This window comes from Pseudophryne corroboree, chromosome 1 (genome assembly GCF_028390025.1).
Source record: "Pseudophryne corroboree isolate aPseCor3 chromosome 1, aPseCor3.hap2, whole genome shotgun sequence".
In the NCBI taxonomy this organism is placed as follows: domain Eukaryota; kingdom Metazoa; phylum Chordata; class Amphibia; order Anura; family Myobatrachidae; genus Pseudophryne; species Pseudophryne corroboree.
Window position 1 is genome coordinate 528,132,827 of NC_086444.1, and position 19,278 is coordinate 528,152,104.

General features: G+C 45.8%; 1 protein-coding gene across 1 annotated transcript in view; it reads left to right on the forward strand.

Annotated features, from left to right (window-relative positions):
• Window positions 1–19,278, forward strand: part of KDM4C (lysine demethylase 4C) — a 961,089-nt gene that overhangs the window by 590,764 nt on the left and 351,047 nt on the right. Inside the window, exon 10 of the mRNA XM_063913998.1 lies at window positions 8,609–8,847. Coding sequence (XP_063770068.1) covers window positions 8,609–8,847 — 239 coding nt within the window. The remainder of the gene's footprint in view (window positions 1–8,608; window positions 8,848–19,278) is intronic.

Sequence of the window (19,278 nt, forward strand, 5' to 3'; positions counted from 1 at the left end):
CTGTGTCCTCCCCTCCCCCCTTCTTCCCCCCGTCTTCTCAGACTCTCTAACCCCCCCCCCCCCCTTTTTTTTTTTTTTTTTTTTTCTTTTTTCCTTTTTCCTTTTTCCTTTTTCTTTTCTCTTCTTCCTCTCCACTCTGTACTCTTCTGTAAAGTTTTCTGGAACTGATTTAAAAATTGGAAATGCTTTATTGAGGCAGCAAGCATCTAGAACGGCCTGAAGCGACTTTAAATTTCAGATAAGGCCCTAGCTGGGGTGTTCCCCAACAGCAGGCCATGTTAAGTTCATAAACAGTCATTGCTTATATCAATTGGATTTATTGACATTTGAATTGTATATGCTGTCTTCTATTACTCGCTGTAATATGTTCTTACCCTTAACCAATAAACATTTATTGAAAAAAAACAAAAAAAAAAAACCTTAATTTTTAAAAGTTACGTTTTAATCTATTAATCATTAAAATTTGTATAATTTTTTTCCGAGATAGTGCTCCCAACAAAGGTTATTTCTTTCCTCTCTTTACTTACATATTACATCATGCATCTCCTAATATACTCGGTGCTGCTGGGGACCCTGCTCCTCCCACTATATGACTCGGCATGTGGCTTCCTGCTACCTCCATTCCCCTACTCACATCATGTCACTGCCACTGTCACATAAAGCCCTGACATATCATGCATGTCTTCCTATAGTCTGTGCTGCTGTCCCACCCCTAGAGGTGCTAGGGGTGTCTTACCCACACAGTGTTTGTTCCCAGATTGTAAGTCATATGTGTACCAAGTTTGGTGTAAATTGCTCCAGGCATTCCAGAGTTATGCTGTCTGCAGAAATACTCTGTGCTGCTAGGGGTGTGTTACCCCCAGTGTTTGTTCCCAGATTGTAAATCATATGTGTATCAAGTTTGGTGTAAATTGCTATAGGCATTCCGGAGTTATTCTGGAACATACATACACACATCCATTTTTGTCGATTTTCCATGGATCGTCAGTGACATTTGTAAAACTGGTCCTTAGCAAGCACCTGGGACTTAAGGAAAAGCTACCTGCCAAGTTTCAAGATTGTAGGCCTTGTGGTTTAAGAGATTTTGTGATGAATCAATCAGTGAGTCAATCTCCTTTTTTCCCTATTATAGATATGGATATATGAGCCCATATTATATTTAATGCAAAGAAGATATTTATAATATATTCTTTGTATTTTTCATGTAATTTATGTAGTAAAAACGCTGGTGTATTGATTAGTACGACAGGAAAGGCTCTGCTTCACTGAACGTCACTGGTACAAACAGAGTATACTGGGGACAGGATGTATAAAGCAATACATCCGGCCACTAACCACATGAATTTTGGCCGTATGCATGTACAATTGTAGTTAAAACCGCAAAGGACGGCATGTACAAGCCGCATAGAGGCACTTTGCAACCGCATAGAATTTTATGGGGACTGCAGTGGTAACGGGCCACAGCTGATATCTCTGCTTTCCGCTGTCTACCACATTTATGCTTAAAAGGATTGCAGCAAACCATTTTTTGGAGGTTTGACTGCATTTTTGATGATAGTGCATCCTGCCTTGGACCTGAAGCAGAACTGAAAGTAAATTGGGAGTATATTGTTGAAAAGATGTGAACATGGAAATAGTGCATATATGCACCCATATGCAGAGCTGTACATATCTTGAGAAGTGGCAACATTTGCATGTGTACTTTATGCGCTCTTTCTCTTACGTCCTAGAGGATGCTGGGGTCCATTTTAGTACCATGGGGTATAGACGGTTCTGCAGGAGCCTTCGGCACTTTAAGACTTTTCAACAGTGTGAACTGGCTTCTCCCTCTATGCCCCTCCTGCAGACCTCAGTTTAGAAAATGTGCCCAGGAGACTGGATGCACACTAGTGGAGCTCTACAGAGCTTTGCTGTAAAAATACTTTCTTAGGGTTTTTATTTTACAGGGAAGCTGCTGGCAACAGCTTCCCTGCTTCATGGGACTTGGGGGGGGGGGGGAGGGGGAGAGAGTGGAGTAAGAACCAACTTCTCAATTAGTTAATGGTTCTGCTTCCGCTGACAGGACACCATTAGCTCCTGAAGGGTACTGAACACAGCCCATGCCAGGCCAGCGTTCACTCCCACAGCACTGCCGCCATCCCCTAACAGAGCCAGAAGTCAGAAGGCTGGTGAATATATTACCGGAGTCCTGCAGAGAGGGGATCCTCCTGTCATCGTTGGCGGCATACAGGTACACGCGCAGCGGTGGGAAGCTGCAAGCCATGTCTCTCAGCACAAGGGTGCAGAGTGCAGGGGGGGGGGGGGGGCGCTCTGAGGGCATGTTTTAAACCCTTACTCTCACTGGCAAAAAGGGTACATACATGTACAGCCGCTGATGTGCCATCCCCAGCCAGTATAAATATTACATTGCTGAGACTGAAGGGCGGGGCTTCTCCTCAGACTTGCCAGAACACTCACTGGGTGCCATTTTCTCCTGCAGAAACTCCAGTGTGAAGCTCCTGAACGCTGTTTCTCCTCATGACAACGCTGATACAACTACAGGGTGTTATAGAAGGGGCAGAGAGTGTTCATTATAATTAGGTCTGTGGGCCTATTATTGGTATACGCGCTGTAAGTGGGTAATATTTCCACAATTCACAATAAGACGCGGTGTGTGGACTGGCAAATACCTCTGTGTCTCTCTGACAGACTTTATTGTGGGTCTGTCCCCAATAGCTCCCCTGTGTGATAGGGGTGTGTGTGTGTGTGTGTGTGTGTATGTGTACAAGTGTGTAACATGTCAGACATTGGGGAGGGTTCTTCCCAGGAAGAACCCATTTTAGATGCACAAGAGGGTAATGTGATGGCCCTTCCCTCTCAGTAGGAGCCGGAGTGGGTGAGAATGTTGCAAAAAATATGTCAATGCTTGCAAAGAAATTCTATGAGTCTGAACAACAGACTAAATATTGGAGGCAGTCTGTGGAGGATGCACTGTTTACTGACCCCTCCATATCATCCACTCAGGTCCCATCCAGTTCCCAGAAAGGGTCTCTGGCCCAGATAATGAAAGGGGACACAGATTCCGACTCTGATGTCGACACTGGGGATTTGAGAGGGGTAGACCCCAAATTAGCCAAAAGCATACAATGTATGATAGTTGCTATAAAGGAAGTGTTGGAATTTCCTGAAACAACACTGGTCCCAGAGGAAAAGGATTATTTTAAATTAAATAAAAAGCAGGTTGTGACTTTTCCTCCTTCAGAGTATTTGAATGCGTTCTTTGAAGAAACCTGGGCTAACCCTGAGAAGAAATGTACCCTTCCCAGAAGGATATGTGTAGCGTACCCTTTCCCTGAGGAAGACAGGCACAAATGGGAGACACCCCCAATGATAGACACCTCAGTTTCTCGGCTGTCTAAGAAAATAGTTTTGCCTGCCCCTAGTTCAGCCTCTTTAAAAGATCCAGCTGACCGTAAATTAGAAACAACCCTAAAATCCATATATACGGCTAACGGAACGGTGCTCAGGCCCACCATTGCTTGTGCATGCGTAGGTAACGCTGTGGAAAAATGGTCTGACAACTTGCATGTTAACATAGACCCAGTTGACAGGGATGAAATAGTCCTAACTCTCGGCCATATCAAAGATGCTGCAGGTTACTTAGTTGAAGCTATGAAGGATATTGGGTTGCTGAGTTCAAGATCCTCCGCTATGGCGATTTCAGCCCGCAGGGTGCTGTGGATCCGCCAATGGAATGCTGATGCGGAATAAAAAAAGAATATTGAGGCACTTTCCTTACAATGGAGAGGCCCTCTTTGGAGACAAGCTAGATGCCATGATTTCAACAACTACATCAGGCAAGTCGGTATTTCTGCCTTCCGCAGCTGCTCCACCTAGGAAAGGATTTAATTCTCATACGATGCAATCCTTTCGGCCCAACAAGTCCAAAAAGGCAAAGGGTACCCCCTTCTTCGCAGGAAGAGGTCGAGGAAGAGGTAAAAAATCTACAACACCATCAGGCTTGCAGGAGCAGAAGTCAACAGCTACTTCTGCTAAAACCTCAGCATGATGCTGGGGCTCCCCTGCGGGAGTAGGATCGAGTGGGGGCACGCCTACTGTCTTTCAGCCAGGTCTGGGTTCACTCATATCTGGATCCTTGGGTATTGCAGATAGTATCCCCAGGGGACAAATTGGAATTTCAGGTCCTTCCCCCATGCCAATTTTTCAAATCAGCCTTTCCAGCTTCTGTTCAGGACAGGGCAAAAGTGCTGAATGCAATACAGAAATTATGTCAAGACACCGTAATTTCCTTAGTTCCTGTGTCACAACAGGAAGAAGGGTTTTATTCAAGCCTGTTTGTAGTGCTGAAACCGGATGGCTCGGTCAGACCGATTTTAAACCTAAAGACTCTGAACCTTTAGTTGAAAAGGTTAGTATTCAAGATGGAATCCCTGAGAGCGGTGATATCCAGCTTGGAGGAAAAGGAATTTCTGGTATTGATGGACGTCAAAGATGCTTATTTACATGTTCCCATCTACCGGCCGCATCAGGCATACCTGAGGTTTGCGGTGCAGGACTGCCACTACCAGTTCCAAACATTGCCTTTCGGGCTCTCCACGGCTCCGAGAATATTCACCAAGGTGATGGCGGAGATGATGGTTCTTCTTCGCAAGAAAGGAGTCAAATTCATCCCATACTTGGACGATCTCCTCAAAAGCGAGATCCAGGGAGGAACTAGTGCAGGACTTTGCACTTTCCCTGACGGTGCTTCAACAGCACGGTTGGATCATAAACCTTCCAAAATCACAATTGGGACCCACAATGAGGTTATATTTTCTGGGAATGATATTGGACACGGAAGCACAGAAAGTATTCCTACCGGTGGAAAAGGCTCTGGCGATCCAGAGGATGGTCAAACAAGTTTTAAAACCAGCATGCGTATCGATTCATCAGTGCATCCGCCTGCTGGGAAGATGGTAGTGGCCGACGAGGCTCTACAATTTGGCCAATTCCACGCCAGGGTGTTCCAATGGGACCTACTGGACAAGTGGTCCGGATCGCACCTACACATGCACCGGAGGATAATCCTGTCAACAAAAGCCAGTATTTCACTCTTGTGGTGGCTTCAAAGTTCTCACCTCCTGGAGGGACGCAGGTTCGGGATTCAGACTTGGATCCTGGTGACCACAGATGCAAGCATCCGAGGTTGGGGAGCAGTCACGCAAGGGGAAAGCTTCCAAGGACGATGGTCAAGTCAAGAAGTACTCCTTCACATAAACCGTCTGGAATTGAGAGCTGTGTACAATGGCCTTCATCAAACGGCACACCTTCAAAAGGTCGTCCCATACAGATCCAGTCAGATAATGTAACGGCAGTAGCTTACTTAAACCGCCAGGGCGTAACAAAAAGCAGAGCGGCAATGGCAGAGGTGACAAAGATACTCCTCTTGGCAGAAGGACATGCAAAAGCTCTGTCGGCAATTTTCATTCCGGGAGTGGACAACTGGGAAGCAGACACGATCTCCATCCAAGAGAATGGGGCCTACACCCAGAAGTCTTTGCAGAGGTAGCATATCGTTGGGGCGTTCCTCAAGTAGACATGATGGCATCACGTCTCAACAAGAAGCTTCAGAAATATTGTTTCAGGTCGGGAGACCCACATGCAATAGCAGTGGATGCACTGGTGACCCAGTTGGTGTTTCAGTCGGTCTATCTGTTCCCTCCACTTCCACTAATACCAAAAGTTCTCAAGATCCTCATAAGTACAAGGGTTCGAGCAATTCTCATTGCACCAGACTGGCCAAGGAGGGCTTGGTATCCAGATCTTCAGGAGTTATTACTGGAAGATCCTCAGCCTCTTCCTCTTCGCGAAGACCTGCTTCAGCAGGGGCTGTTTGTTTATCAAGACTTACCGCGGCTGCGTTTGATGGCATGGCTTTTAAATGCTAGATCCTAGCCCGTAAGGGTATTCCCAATGAAGTCATTCTCACACTTATTCTGGCCAGGAAAGGGGTAACGTCCAAACATTACCAACGTATTTGAAGAAAAAATGTATCTTGGTGTGAATTCAAGAAGTGTCCTGCGGTTGAGTTTAAATTAGGACGTCTTCTCCTATTTCTACAGGCGGGTGTGGATGCTGGCTTGAGATTACTGTCTATCAAAGTCCAAATTTCGGCCTTGTCCATTTTCTTTCAGAAACAGTTGGCTTCCTTCCTGAGGTCCAGACGTTCGTGAAGGGGGTTCTGCGCATCCAACCTCCCTTTGTGCCTCCTCCGGCGCCATGTAATCTTAATGTGGTGTTGCAGTTCCTTAAATCGGACTGGTTAGAGCCTCTACAAGAGGTAGAGTTGAAGTTTCTCACTTGGAAAGTAGTCATGCTGTTGGCCTTGGCCTCAGGCAGACGAGTGTGAATTAGGGGCTCTGTCACACAAGAGTCCTTATTTGATTTTTCATAAAGATAGAGCTGAACTGCGGATGCGTCAGCATTTTCTTCCAAAGGTTGTATCTTATTTCCATATCAACCAACCTGTGGTGGTGCCACTGGCTTCTGACACCTCAGCCGTTTCAAAGTCCTTGGATGTTGTCAGAGCGTCAAGGACTTATGTTGCAAGAACGGCTCGGATAAGGAAAACAGAATTTTTGTTTGTTCTCTATGACCCCAACAAGATTGGGGGTCCTGCTTCTAAGCAGACTATTGCGCGCTGGATCAGAGGTACCATTCAGCACGCTTATTCCATGGCAGGATTGCCGTTACCGAGTTCGGTAAAGGCCCACTCTACAAGGAAAGTGGGTTCTTCCTGGGCGGCTGCCCGGGGTGTCTCAGCGTTGCAAATTTGCCGAACAGCTACTTGGTCAGGGGCAGACATGTTTGCTAAGTTTTACAGGTTTGACACCTTGGCTGCTGACGACCTTCAGTTTGGTCAGTCAGTTCTGCAGGAACATTAGCACTTTCCCGCCAGTATTGGGAGCTTTGGTACATCCCCATGGTACTAAAATGGACCCCAGCATCCTCTAGGACGTAAGAGAAAATAGGATTTTAATTACCTACCGGTAAATCCTTTTCTCGTAGTCCGTAGAGGATGCTGGGCGCCCGCCCAGTGCTCATTTTTCCTGCAGAATTACGTTTTATCTTTTTACACAGGTTCTCATTTGTTAAGATGTTCACAGCTGTTGCTGTTGCGTTATGCATGCACGTTAGCATGGGTTATGTTGAAAGCCATGTTAGGCGGCATGTTTTGAATGGTGTGAGCTGGTGTGAATCTCGCCACTAGTTTAATGTAAATTCTTCTCTCGAAGTTGTCAGTCTCCGTGGGCACAGTTCCTATACTGAGGTCTGGAGGAGGGGCATAGAGGGAGGAGCCAGTTCACACTGTTGAAAAGTCTTAAAGAGCCAAAGGCTCCTGCGGAACCGTCTATACCCCATGGTACTAAAATGGACCCCAGCATCTTCTACGACTACAAGAAAAGGATTTACCGGTAGGTAATTAAAATCCTATTTTTGCTTCTAGTACTCATCAATAATCACTTGCACCTCTTCTATGCTTCATGCCCTTGACTGTGATCAAAATGTGTCCGATTTGGTATCTCCTACACCCATTTTTTGAGCAAGGGATGCTGTGCAAATCCAAGCAAGTGTACATACAGTGCATTCAACTCTCAACTTTCAGTTTTTTTTCCTATGGAATAACTTAGCAAGTATGAGGAAAATGAATCAGTATGTATTACCCACCTCCGGAAACTCACACTGGCCAACTGTTATGTAGGCAAGATGAGACAGTCGGACATTTCTCCCTAATACATTGTGCACATATACAGTCATGTCAAACTTAAGAACAGTTGCCTGTAGAGGGCAATCCAGCCAGGAGGCTGCCGTTAGACGCTGAACATATAGAATGGTAATAAATGACAGTGTACTGGTGTTTTCATATACTGTAACTCATTGGTTCCCGAACTTTTTTAAATCATGGCGCCCTAGAGTATCAGAATTTTCTTCATGGCACCCCTAGGCCAAAATGTCTTATTGAGAAATTTTGAAATAAAAGCTTAAGTAAATTGCATTTATCCGTCATCCTTAGGTTCCGTTATGTGGTGAAGGAAAGGATTTGTCTTTGTTTGTCAACATAGTTTATAATTGGCAGCCACCAGCTCTGGTTTTGCCTATTACATTGACCATAAATTATTTAACTTGGTCCTGGACCACCGATCCAAGGCACCCCTGCAAGTGTCCTGAGGCACCACATGGTGCCGCACACACATTTTGAGAACCTCTGCTGTAGCTCACAACCTCTGATTTCTGAATGCTTCTTTGTAAAGACAATTCTATTATGAACTACAGTAGGATTTGATTTCATTTTCTCTGGTTATAATCATGCTCACCTTTGTCACAACAGAGTCCTGAAGGTTATTTATCCTAACCTTTAAAGAACTTGAAGAACTTTGATAGAGGATTAGCAAGACTCAGAATCGGCCTGTGATCTGTAACATAATAAATTCTAAACACTATCAGCACACAAAAAAAAATGACATTTTTGTGCTAGTTTATTAAGGTGAAAGGCATTTATATTGGAAGCTTTTTTTTTATCTTATCCATGCCAGACATTCTAATCTGACAGCAGTATCTTCTTTTACAGCCTTCAGCATACCACATCTCGTTCTAAGAGGCTTAAGACTCGGGAGGACAAGAAAGTATCAGCCATGGTAGTTGGGGCAGAAATCATAGCTACTGAAGCTGCTACAGATAGTTTCAAGGTCAATGAAAATGCCACAGAAAACAAGGAGCTAGTAAACAAAAAGGAGCCTTCGAGGCATGTGGAGAACATTAGAGAAGTGCATTTGGATCATGGCTTATTGAACAATATCCAGGCCGCAGGTAAGATAGAGACTGATTATGTTTCTCTGATAAGTCATAGATGGTTGAAGTTACAGTGTCACATGTTTCTTCTGTGTAACATGCTTGAAATGTGGCAAGTTTCAAAGCCTACTTATAAAATTATGCACTAAATGGCCTTTAACCAAAAATGCTCCAAATTTGTGTTTCCTAGAAAGGCACACATTATTATTTGATCTGCATTATATGCGTCAATAATGTAAAATCTTTAAATTCAACCTTTATTTTAATGCATATGGCTGGGGTATTTTGTTGAACATAAATCATGTGAATATAGTTTAGTAAATGCTGGATACTACATACACATCATATAGTAAATACAGTTTTATTATTTAGCTAGGACACAGCATTACTATTGCATATTGGTAAAAATCTAGTTTTAATTCCACATTACGAACTACCGACAAATGATTGTGGCTCTGTAACCTTCCACCTTTTGATTAAGATCTTTAATTTGAAGTGTATGCAATCTCCATAAATGTTATTTATGTGAATCACCAAGATTTTTACAATCCAATATCTGTATAATTGTTCTTATCCACTAAGCGCACAATGGGCCAGCTCTCCCACAACTTTCCTTTTATATTCAGTGTGGCTTAAATATGGAGGTTTCTGTTTTCATTTGAATACTAAAATGTAAGTTTTAGGTAAGAGCACACAATTGGGAAAGATAGGGGGCATTTGGGGGATTTTATAGCATATAGCTACAGATGTAGCAAGAGATAAAGTAACATTTAGCACAATACAATGGATATTTAAAGCAAAACAAGCAGCCCTAAGCCAAATGATAATAAGGCATCATGGGCTTGTTTCCACAAGGGGCACCATGAGTTTGGGGACATTTTGGTGTAATAAAAGCCAAACCTGGACTGTTCAGTGCAGGGTGAGTTTAACTACCCCCTCCTTCCCAGATGCTTCCAGTCAGGTTCATGGGAACAGCATCATCAGTAGGGTTGGCACCATGGAGTAGCAATTGTGCAGTCCCAGTTATCGAGGTATGATGTACAAGTGTTCCAAGGCTCCATATGTGCTTGAATGAAATTAATCCAAATGTGTTGGAATAATATGGTGGCTCAACAATGCATACCATTTTAAAATCATAAAAACAATTTAGCAGATCACAAGAGTGGAACTTTGTATTTACTGGTGCAAGGATATGGGAGATAATGACAGTAGAACCTGCCCATCTTCAGTGCACATTGTTTGAAAGAGATGATTCACCTCTATGATTTGAGGGTACCTCTGACTGTGTAGGGGATAGGATGGGGTAAATCATGCACATTGTGTGTCCTCCCACGCTGCCAGGTCTACTAGAATTTCTACCATTCAGGTTGCTATCATCAGGTGATTACAAGACAACAACCACTGAGGGGCAACATCATAATGACTTCTGCAGTGCACACATTATCTCCAGAGAATAGCTTCTCACAAGTAACAAGAGTATCCCTGAGTCTGCGAGTGCGAAGATGTGCTCTTTTCCCTATTTCTAGATTGTATTATGCATCGTTAAGACCACCCCCTCCCAAGGCCAATTGTCATCAACTGTAAGGGGAAGACTTTTTTGGTATGCTTCAACCCCCTCTTTCCCAGTCTGAATCCATGCAGTGCTTAGCAGTGACGTGCAGTGAGGTGAGGCAGAGCCCAGAGTTTTGACTGTATAAAGTATATGAAAAATACAAAGAATATGTTTGAAAAATCTTCTTTGCATTAGTCTAATCATTTTTGTAGCCAACACTCTGGAGTAAAAAGTCTATGGCAGGTGAGGCAGTGCCTCACCTGTCTATCTTTTCCACACATCTCTGATAAAAACTCACCAAATTTCCAGGAGTTTATACTGCTGCACCTGTGTATAATGCCCAGATGTACCCTATGGCTTATATATTGCGTGTAAATCTGGCTCTGGTGCTAGACAGTGCCTCATGAGCCATTTAGCTCACCGCACGTCCCTGGTGCTTAGGATAAATATCCGCAAATGCAGGGGCAGATTGCCCATCTTGCCCTTCTGGCAAATGCTGGAAATGCCCATGGGCCCTATAGGCTTGTCTGGCCATGCTGGGAGACTGGCTAACCGAGCACTCAGCTACCTACTGTAGCTCACATGGACAGGGGCTGGCTGAGCAGCTCTACCTCCTGGTGCTCTGCTTGGCTGCCTGGTACATGTAGATATGGGTGCGTGCCATGAGGCCAGACCTCCATGACTTGCAGTATGCTCCTGTGAGCTGTGACCACACACCCTTTTCATATTAGATAGCCCCTGGCCGTCCCTGAACAAAAATGAAGGATAGTGTCAAATAAGAAAAGCAATGATTTTTTGGAAGTTGCCTTTACCACTAGCCAGTCACTGGTGGCCAGTGTGGAATACAGCTTGTGACTGGAAGCTCTTGCTCATAATTATTCTGCATTTGTCATCAGCTATCTCTGGAGTTTTTATGGAGATTCTTTTGGCCTTTGGGGTTTGGACTACAGGGCCAAACTTTTTTAAAGATGTATGTTGTTTCAAACTAGGCTAAATTTTTAAATAGATTTTTCTTTTTCTTCGTTATACCCAACACATTAATACAAAATGTAGTTGTCAAGTACAGGAAAAGCCAAGTCCACCACCGTTTTGTAAAGGAAACTTCTACTCAAGAAGTCAGCTCTACTCTTTGTATTAAGAGCCTGTTTTATTTTATGAAAACCTATTACCTTTTTCAGATCTCCAGTGCCGGATCCCACCCGGGAATTGGAAATGGTTCCTTCCCGGGTGGGATCTGGCATTGGAGCCTGTGATGTGTGCTGCCACTGGAGTCATGGGAGGAGGGGGACTATGGAGCCGCAACAGCGCCCCTCACAATTGCCTGCTGCTGAAGTCCCTGAGGAAGCAAGGCGGAGACTCTGTTTGGCAAAACCTGTTGATCACTCCCCCATGCCGGCCCAGCTTGAGAGGGGCATCTGAACTGATGTGCTGCTTGGGCACTGCAGGTCCTTGCCTGCTTTCCCGGACCCCCGCTTCTGTCCAGGTCCACTGGAGGTGCCTGCTCTATGGTTCAGCTGGGCATTTTTCAAAAAGGGTGCGTGGCCACGGGGGTCCGCAGTTAGGTCACGCCCCCGACTTGACCTTGGCAGATTGTGTGCATCCCTATCTGCTCAGTGCTCTCTCAACTTCTGACTCATTCGTCCTGGAGGTAAAATGTGTTTGTGTGGGGAGACTGGAGGGGACAGAGTGTTTGTGTGTGGGTATAGGGACTGGGAGGGGGGGTGAAAGGCTGTGTGTGTATATAGGGGCTAGTGGGGGCAGACTGTGTGTGTATATAGGGGCTATTGGCAAGGGCTGCTGGTGACTGCATTCCGAAGCCTCCAGATTCCTCGCTGAAGCCATGGCCAGGACAACAAAACAGGACTCTGCCTGCCGTAATGTGTTAAAATGCAGACTCTGCTGCCGTAATGTGTAAAGAAAAAAAAAAAAAAGGAGAGACTGCCTACTGACTCTACCTGGAGTAATGTGTAAAGTGGGGCTCTATCCAGAGCTGGATTAAAGCTCTGGGAGGCCAGGGGTACTAAAGAGCAGGAGAGCAGGGGGCCCCCATGGAGATATATATAATAAGAATTTACTTACCGATAATTCTATTTCTCGGAGTCCGTAGTGGATGCTGGGGTTCCTGAAAGGACCATGGGGAATAGCGGCTCCGCAGGAGACAGGGCACAAAAAAGTAAAGCTTTACTAGGTCAGGTGGTGTGCACTGGCTCCTCCCCCTATGACCCTCCTCCAGACTCCAGTTAGGTACTGTGCCCGGACGAGCATACACAATAAGGGAGGCATTTTGAATCCCGGGTAAGACTCATACCAGCCACACCAATCACACCGTACAACTTGTGATCTAAACCCAGTTAACAGTATGACAACAGAAAGGGCCTCTTAAAGATGGCTCCTTAACAATAACCCGAATTAGTTAACAATAACTATGTACAAGTATTGCAGATAATCCGCACTTGGGATGGGCGCCCAGCATCCACTACGGACTCCGAGAAATAGAATTATCGGTAAGTAAATTCTTATTTTCTCTATCGTCCTAAGTGGATGCTGGGGTTCCTGAAAGGACCATGGGGATTATACCAAAGCTCCCAAACGGGCGGGAGAGTGCGGATGACTCTGCAGCACCGAATGAGAGAACTCCAGGTCCTCCTTTGCCAGGGTATCAAATTTGTAAAATTTTACAAACGTGTTCTCCCCCGACCACGTAGCTGCTCGGCAGAGTTGTAATGCCGAGACCCCTCGGGCAGCCGCCCAAGATGAGCCCACCTTCCTTGTGGAGTGGGCTTTTACAGTTTTAGGCTGTGGCAGGCCTGCCACAGAATGTGCAAGTTGAATTGTGTTACAAATCCAACGAGCAATCGACTGCTTAGAAGCAGGTGCGCCCAACTTGTTGGGTGCATACAATATAAACAGCGAGTCAGATTTTCTGACTCCAGCCGTCCTTGCAATGTATATTTTTAAGGCTCTGACAACGTCCAACAACTTGGAGTCCTCCAAGTCGCTAGTGGCCGCAGGCACCACAATAGGTTGGTTCAGATGAAATGCTGATACCACTTTAGGGAGAAAATGCGGACGAGTCCGCAGTTCTGCCCTATCCGAATGGAAGATTAGATAAGGACTTTTATAAGATAAAGCCGCCAATTCAGATACTCTCCTGGCAGAGGCCAGGGCTAGTAACATAGTCACTTTCAATGTGAGATATTTCAAATCCACCTTTTTCAATGGTTCAAACCAATGGGATTTGAGGAAATCTAAAACTACATTTAGATCCCACGGTGCCACCGGAGGCACCACAGGAGGCTGTATATGCAGTACTCCCTTGACAAAAGTCTGGACCTCAGGGACAGAGGCCAATTCTTTTTGGAAGAATATTGACAGGGCCGAAATTTGAACCTTAATGGATCCCAATTTGAGACCCATAGATAATCCTGATTGCAGGAAATGTAGGAAACGACCCAGTTGGAATTCCTCCGTCGGAACCCTCCGATCCTCGCACCACGCTACATATTTTCGCCAAATGCGGTGATAATGTTTCACGGTGACTTCCTTCCGTGCCTTAATCAAGGTAGGAATGACTTCTTCTGGAATGCCTTTCCCTTTTAGGATCTGGCGTTCAACCGCCATGCCGTCAAACGCAGCCGCGGTAAGTCTTGAAAAAGACAGGGACCCTGCTGTAGCAGGTCCCTTCTCAGAGGTAGAGGCCACGGTTCGTCCGTGAGCATCTCTTGAAGTTCCGGATACCAAGTCCTTCTCGGCCAATCCGGAACCACTAGTATTGTTCTTACTCTTCTTTGCCGTATGATCTTCAATACCTTTGGTATGAGCGGCAGAGGAGGAAACACATACACTGACTGGTACACCCAAGGAGTTACCAGTGCGTCCACAGCTATTGCCTGTGGATCTCTTGACCTGGCGCAATATTTGTCCAGTTTCTTGTTGAGGCGAGACGCCATCATGTCTACAATTGGTCTTTCCCAACGGTCTATTAACATGTTGAAGACTTCTGGATGTAGACCCCACTCTCCCGGATGAAGATCGTGTCTGCTGAGGAAGTCTGCTTCCCAGTTGTCCACGCCCGGGATGAACACTGCTGACAGTGCTATCACGTGATTCTCCGCCCAGCGAAGAATCTTGGCAGCTTCTGCCATTGCACTCCTGCTTCTTGTGCCGCCCTGCCTGTTTACATGGGCGACCGCCGTGATGTTGTCCGACTGAATCAACACCGGCTTTCCTTGCAGGAGAAGTTCCGCCTGGCTTAGAGCATTGTAGATTGCTCTTAGTTCCAGAATGTTTATGTGAAGAGACTTTTCCAGACTCGTCCATACTCCCTGGAAGTTTCTTCCTTGTGTGACTGCTCCCCAGCCTCTCAGGCTGGCGTCCGTGGTCACCAGGATCCAATCCTGAATGCCGAATCTGCGGCCTTCTAATAGGTGAGCCTTCTGCAACCACCACAGAAGTGACACCCTTGTCTTTGGTGACAGGGTTATTCGCAGGTGCATCTGCAGATGCGACCCTGACCATTTGTCCAACAGATCCCTTTGGAATATTCTTGCATGGAATCTGCCGAATGGAATTGCTTCGTAAGAAGCCACCATTTTTCCCAGGACTCTTGTGCATTGATGTACTGACACTTTTCCTGGTTTTAGGAGGTTCCTGACCAGATCGGATAACTCCTTGGCTTTTTCCTCTGGAAGGAAAACCTTTTTCTGAACCGTGTCCAGAATCATTCCTAGGAACAGCAGACGAGTTGTCGGGATTAAATGGGATTTTGGAATATTCAGAATCCACCCGTGTTGTCTTAGCACCTCTTGAGATAGTGCTAAAGCTGTCTCCAGCTGTTCTCTGGACCTTGCCCTTATTAGGAGATCGTCCAAGTATGGGATAACTAATACGCCTTTTCTTCGAAGAAGAATCATCATCTCGGCCATTACCTTGGTAAAGACCCGAGGCGCCGTGGACAATCCGAACGGCAGCGTCTGAAACTGATAGTGACAGTTTTGAACAATGAACCTGAGGTACCCCTGGTGTGCGGGGTAAATCGGAACGTGTAGATACGCATCCTTGATGTCCAAGGATACCATAAAGTCCCCTTCTTCCAGGTTCGCTATCACTGCTCTGAGTGACTCCATCTTGAACTTGAACTTTTTTATGTAGAGGTTCAAGGACTTCAGATTTAGAATAGGCCTTACCGAGCCATCCGGCTTCGGTACCACAATAGAGTGGAATAATACCCCTTTCCTTGTTGTAATAGGGATACTTTGACTATCACCTGCTGAGCGTACAGCTTGTGAATGGCTTCCAACACCCTCTCCCTTTCGGAAGAGACGGTTGGTAAGGCAGACTTCAGGAAACGATGAGGAGGATCCGTCTCTAATTCCAACCTGTACCCCTGAGATATTATCTGCAGGATCCAGGGGTCTACCTGCGAGTGAGCCCACTGCGCGCTGTAATTTTTGAGACGGCCCCCCACTGTCCCCGAGTCCGCTTGAGAGGCCCCAGCGTCATGCTGAGGTTTTTGCAGGAGCCGGGGAGGGCTTCTGTTCCTGGGAAGGAGCTGCCTGTTGGTGTCTCTTCCCTCTTCCTCTGCCTCGTGGCAGGTACGACAAGCCCTTTGCTCTCTTATTTTTGTAGGAGCGAAAAGGCTGCGGTTGAAAGGTCGGTGCCTTTCTCTGTTGGGGAGTGACTTGAGGTAAAAAAGTGGATTTCCCGGCAGTAGCCGTGGCCACCAAGTCTGATAGACCAACTCCAAATAACTCCTCCCCTTTATACGGCAAAACCTCCATGTGACGTTTTGAATCCGCATCGCCTGTCCACTGTCGTGTCCATAAGGCTCTTCTGGCTGAAATGGACATAGCACTCACCCGAGATGCCAGTGTGCAAATATCCCTCTGTGCATCACGCATATAGATAAATGCATCCTTTATTTGTTCTAACGACAGTAAAACATTGTCCCTATCTAGGGTATCAATATTTTCAATCAGGGATTCTGACCAAACTACTCCAGCACTGCACATCCAGGCAGTTGATATAGCTGGTCGTAGTATAACACCTGCATGTGTGTATATATTCTTTTGAATAACTTCCATCTTTCTATCTGATGGATCCTTAAGTGCGGCCGTCTCAGGAGAGGGTAACGCCACTTGTTTGGATAAGCGTGTGAGCGCCTTGTCCACCTTAGGGGGTGTTTCCCAGCGCGCCCTAACCTCTGGCGGGAAAGGGTATAATGCCAATAACTTTTTTGAAATTATCAACTTTTTATCAGGAGCAACCCACGCTTCATCACACACGTCATTTAATTCTTCTGATTCAGGAAAAACTGTTTGTAGTTTTTTCACACCATACATAATACCCTGTTTTACGGTATCTGTAGTATCAGCTAAATGTAACGTCTCCTTCATTGCCAAAATCATATAACGTGTGGCCCTACTGGAAAATACGTTTGAATTTCTACCGTCGTCACTGGAATCAGTGCCCGTGTCTGGGTCTGTGTCGACCGACTGAGGCAAAGGGCGTTTTACAGCCCCTGACGGTGTTTGAGGCGCCTGGGCAGGCATTAATTGATTGTCCGGCCGCCTCATGTCCTCAACTGACTGTTTAAGGGAAGATAAACCATCACGTAATTCCACAAATAAAGGCATCCATTCTGGTGTCGACCCCCTGGGGGGTGACATCTGCATATTTGGCAATTGCTCCGCCTCCACACCAATATCGTCCTCATACATGTCGACACCACGTACCGACACACACCGCAAACTCACAGGGAATGCTCTAATGAAGACAGGACCCACTAGCCCTTTTGGGGAGACAGAGGGAGAGTCTGCCAGCACACACCACAAAGCGCTATATATACAAGGGATATCCTTATATTAAGTGCTCCCTTATAGCTGCTTTAATATATATATATATAGCCATTAATGTGCCCCCCCTCTCTGTTTTACCCTGTTTCTGTAGTGCAGTGCAGGGGAGAGACCTGGGAGCCGTTCTGACCAGCGGAGCTGTGACAGAAAATGGCGCCGTGTGCTGAGGAGATAGGCCCCGCCCCTTTTTCGGCGGGTTCTTCTCCCGCTATTTTTCCAGTCAGGCAGGGGTTAAATATCTCCATATAGCCCCTATGGGCTATATGTGAGGTATTTTTAGCCTTGTATAAGGTTTATATTTGCCTCTCAGAGCGCCCCCCCCCAGCGCTCTGCACCCTCAGTGACTGCCCAGTGAAGTGTGCTGAGAGGAAAATGGCGCACAGCTGCAGTGCTGTGCGCTACCTTATGAAGACTGAGGAGTCTTCAGCCGCCGGTTTCCGGACCTCTTCACGCTTCAGCATCTGCAAGGGGGTCGGCGGCGCGGCTCCGGGACCGGACTCCACGGCTGGGCCTGTGTTCGATCCCTCTGGAGCTAATGGTGTCCAGTAGCCAAGCAGCAAATCCACTCTGCATGCAGGTGAGTTTACTACTTTCCCCCTAAGTCCCACGTTGCAGTGATCCTGTTGCCAGCAGGACTCACTGTAAAGAAAAAAACCTAAACTAAACTTTCTCTAAGCAGCTCTTTAGGAGAGCCACCTAGATTGCACCCTTCTCGTTCGGGCACAAAATCTAACTGGAGTCTGGAGGAGGGTCATAGGGGGAGGAGCCAGTGCACACCACCTGACCTAGTAAAGCTTTACTTTTTTGTGCCCTGTCTCCTGCGGAGCCGCTATTCCCCATGGTCCTTTCAGGAACCCCAGCATCCACTTAGGACGATAGAGAAATATATATATATATATATATATATATATATATACACTGTGTGTGTGTGTGTGTGTGTGTGTGTGTGTGTGTGTGTTTGTGTGTGTTTGTGTGTATATGTGTATACTGTATATTATCTCTATCAGAGGCGGGGGTAAAAACAACAAAACAATCTATAATAGCATGATTTAAATCTTCTGGTTGTTTGCTATAAAACGGCTTTCAGAATTAAATACTAATAAAAAAACAAAAAAACTTTTATTGTTGCATTGGGCTTGTATTTTTTTTTACTATTTAAGCCAGGGATATAAATGTACATGTTATGCCACATAGTAGTAATACCCCATTTACATGTTACGCAACACAGCACTAGTACCCATTATACACATCATGCCACACAGTAGTAGTACTCCTTACACACATTAGGGCACAAATACACATTATGCCACATATTTGGACCCTTCATCAGACAAACGTTATTACTGTGCGTCTTGACATTATAATGACCCTCCTTTGCGGGATCCAACCAACAAGCTGCTCCTGCTCCCACATCAACAGCATCCAGCTCCAGTGGTTGATTGGACACAGAGACAAAGATTGGTGGAATGGACACAGAGACGGAGTGTGACAGCAGGGACACAGAGAGTGGCAGCAGGGACCCAGAGTGTGTGTGACAGAGAGGGTGGCAGCAGGGACCCAGATACAGAGAAAGTGTCAGCAGGGACCAAGACACAAAGAGCGTAGCAGCAGGGAGAGAGTGACAGCATGGGTATAGAGATAGAAAGAGTGGCAGCAGGGATATAGCAGCAGGGATACAGAGTAGCGTCAGGGACAGAGAGAGGCAGCAAGAACATACAGTAGGGACAGGCAGCAGGGACATAGGGACAGAGAGAGAGGCAAAAAGAATTAGAAAAGATATAAGTTAGTATCAAGTCGGCAATGCAAATTAGATTCAAAACTGTTTATAAGTCAAGTGATACTGGTGCAGTCTATATCTCGGAGGCACTTCGTTTAAATAGTATCAGAAGAAATTGCAACAGTGAATACAACAAGCACCACTGGAGATTCCAAAAAAGGAAATTAAATAACAAATACAGCCCAATATTGCAATGGTCAGTGTGCTCTCTGTATTAGCTGATCCCCAGGCCCGAGCATCCTCGGGTAGTGATAATCACGGGGGTA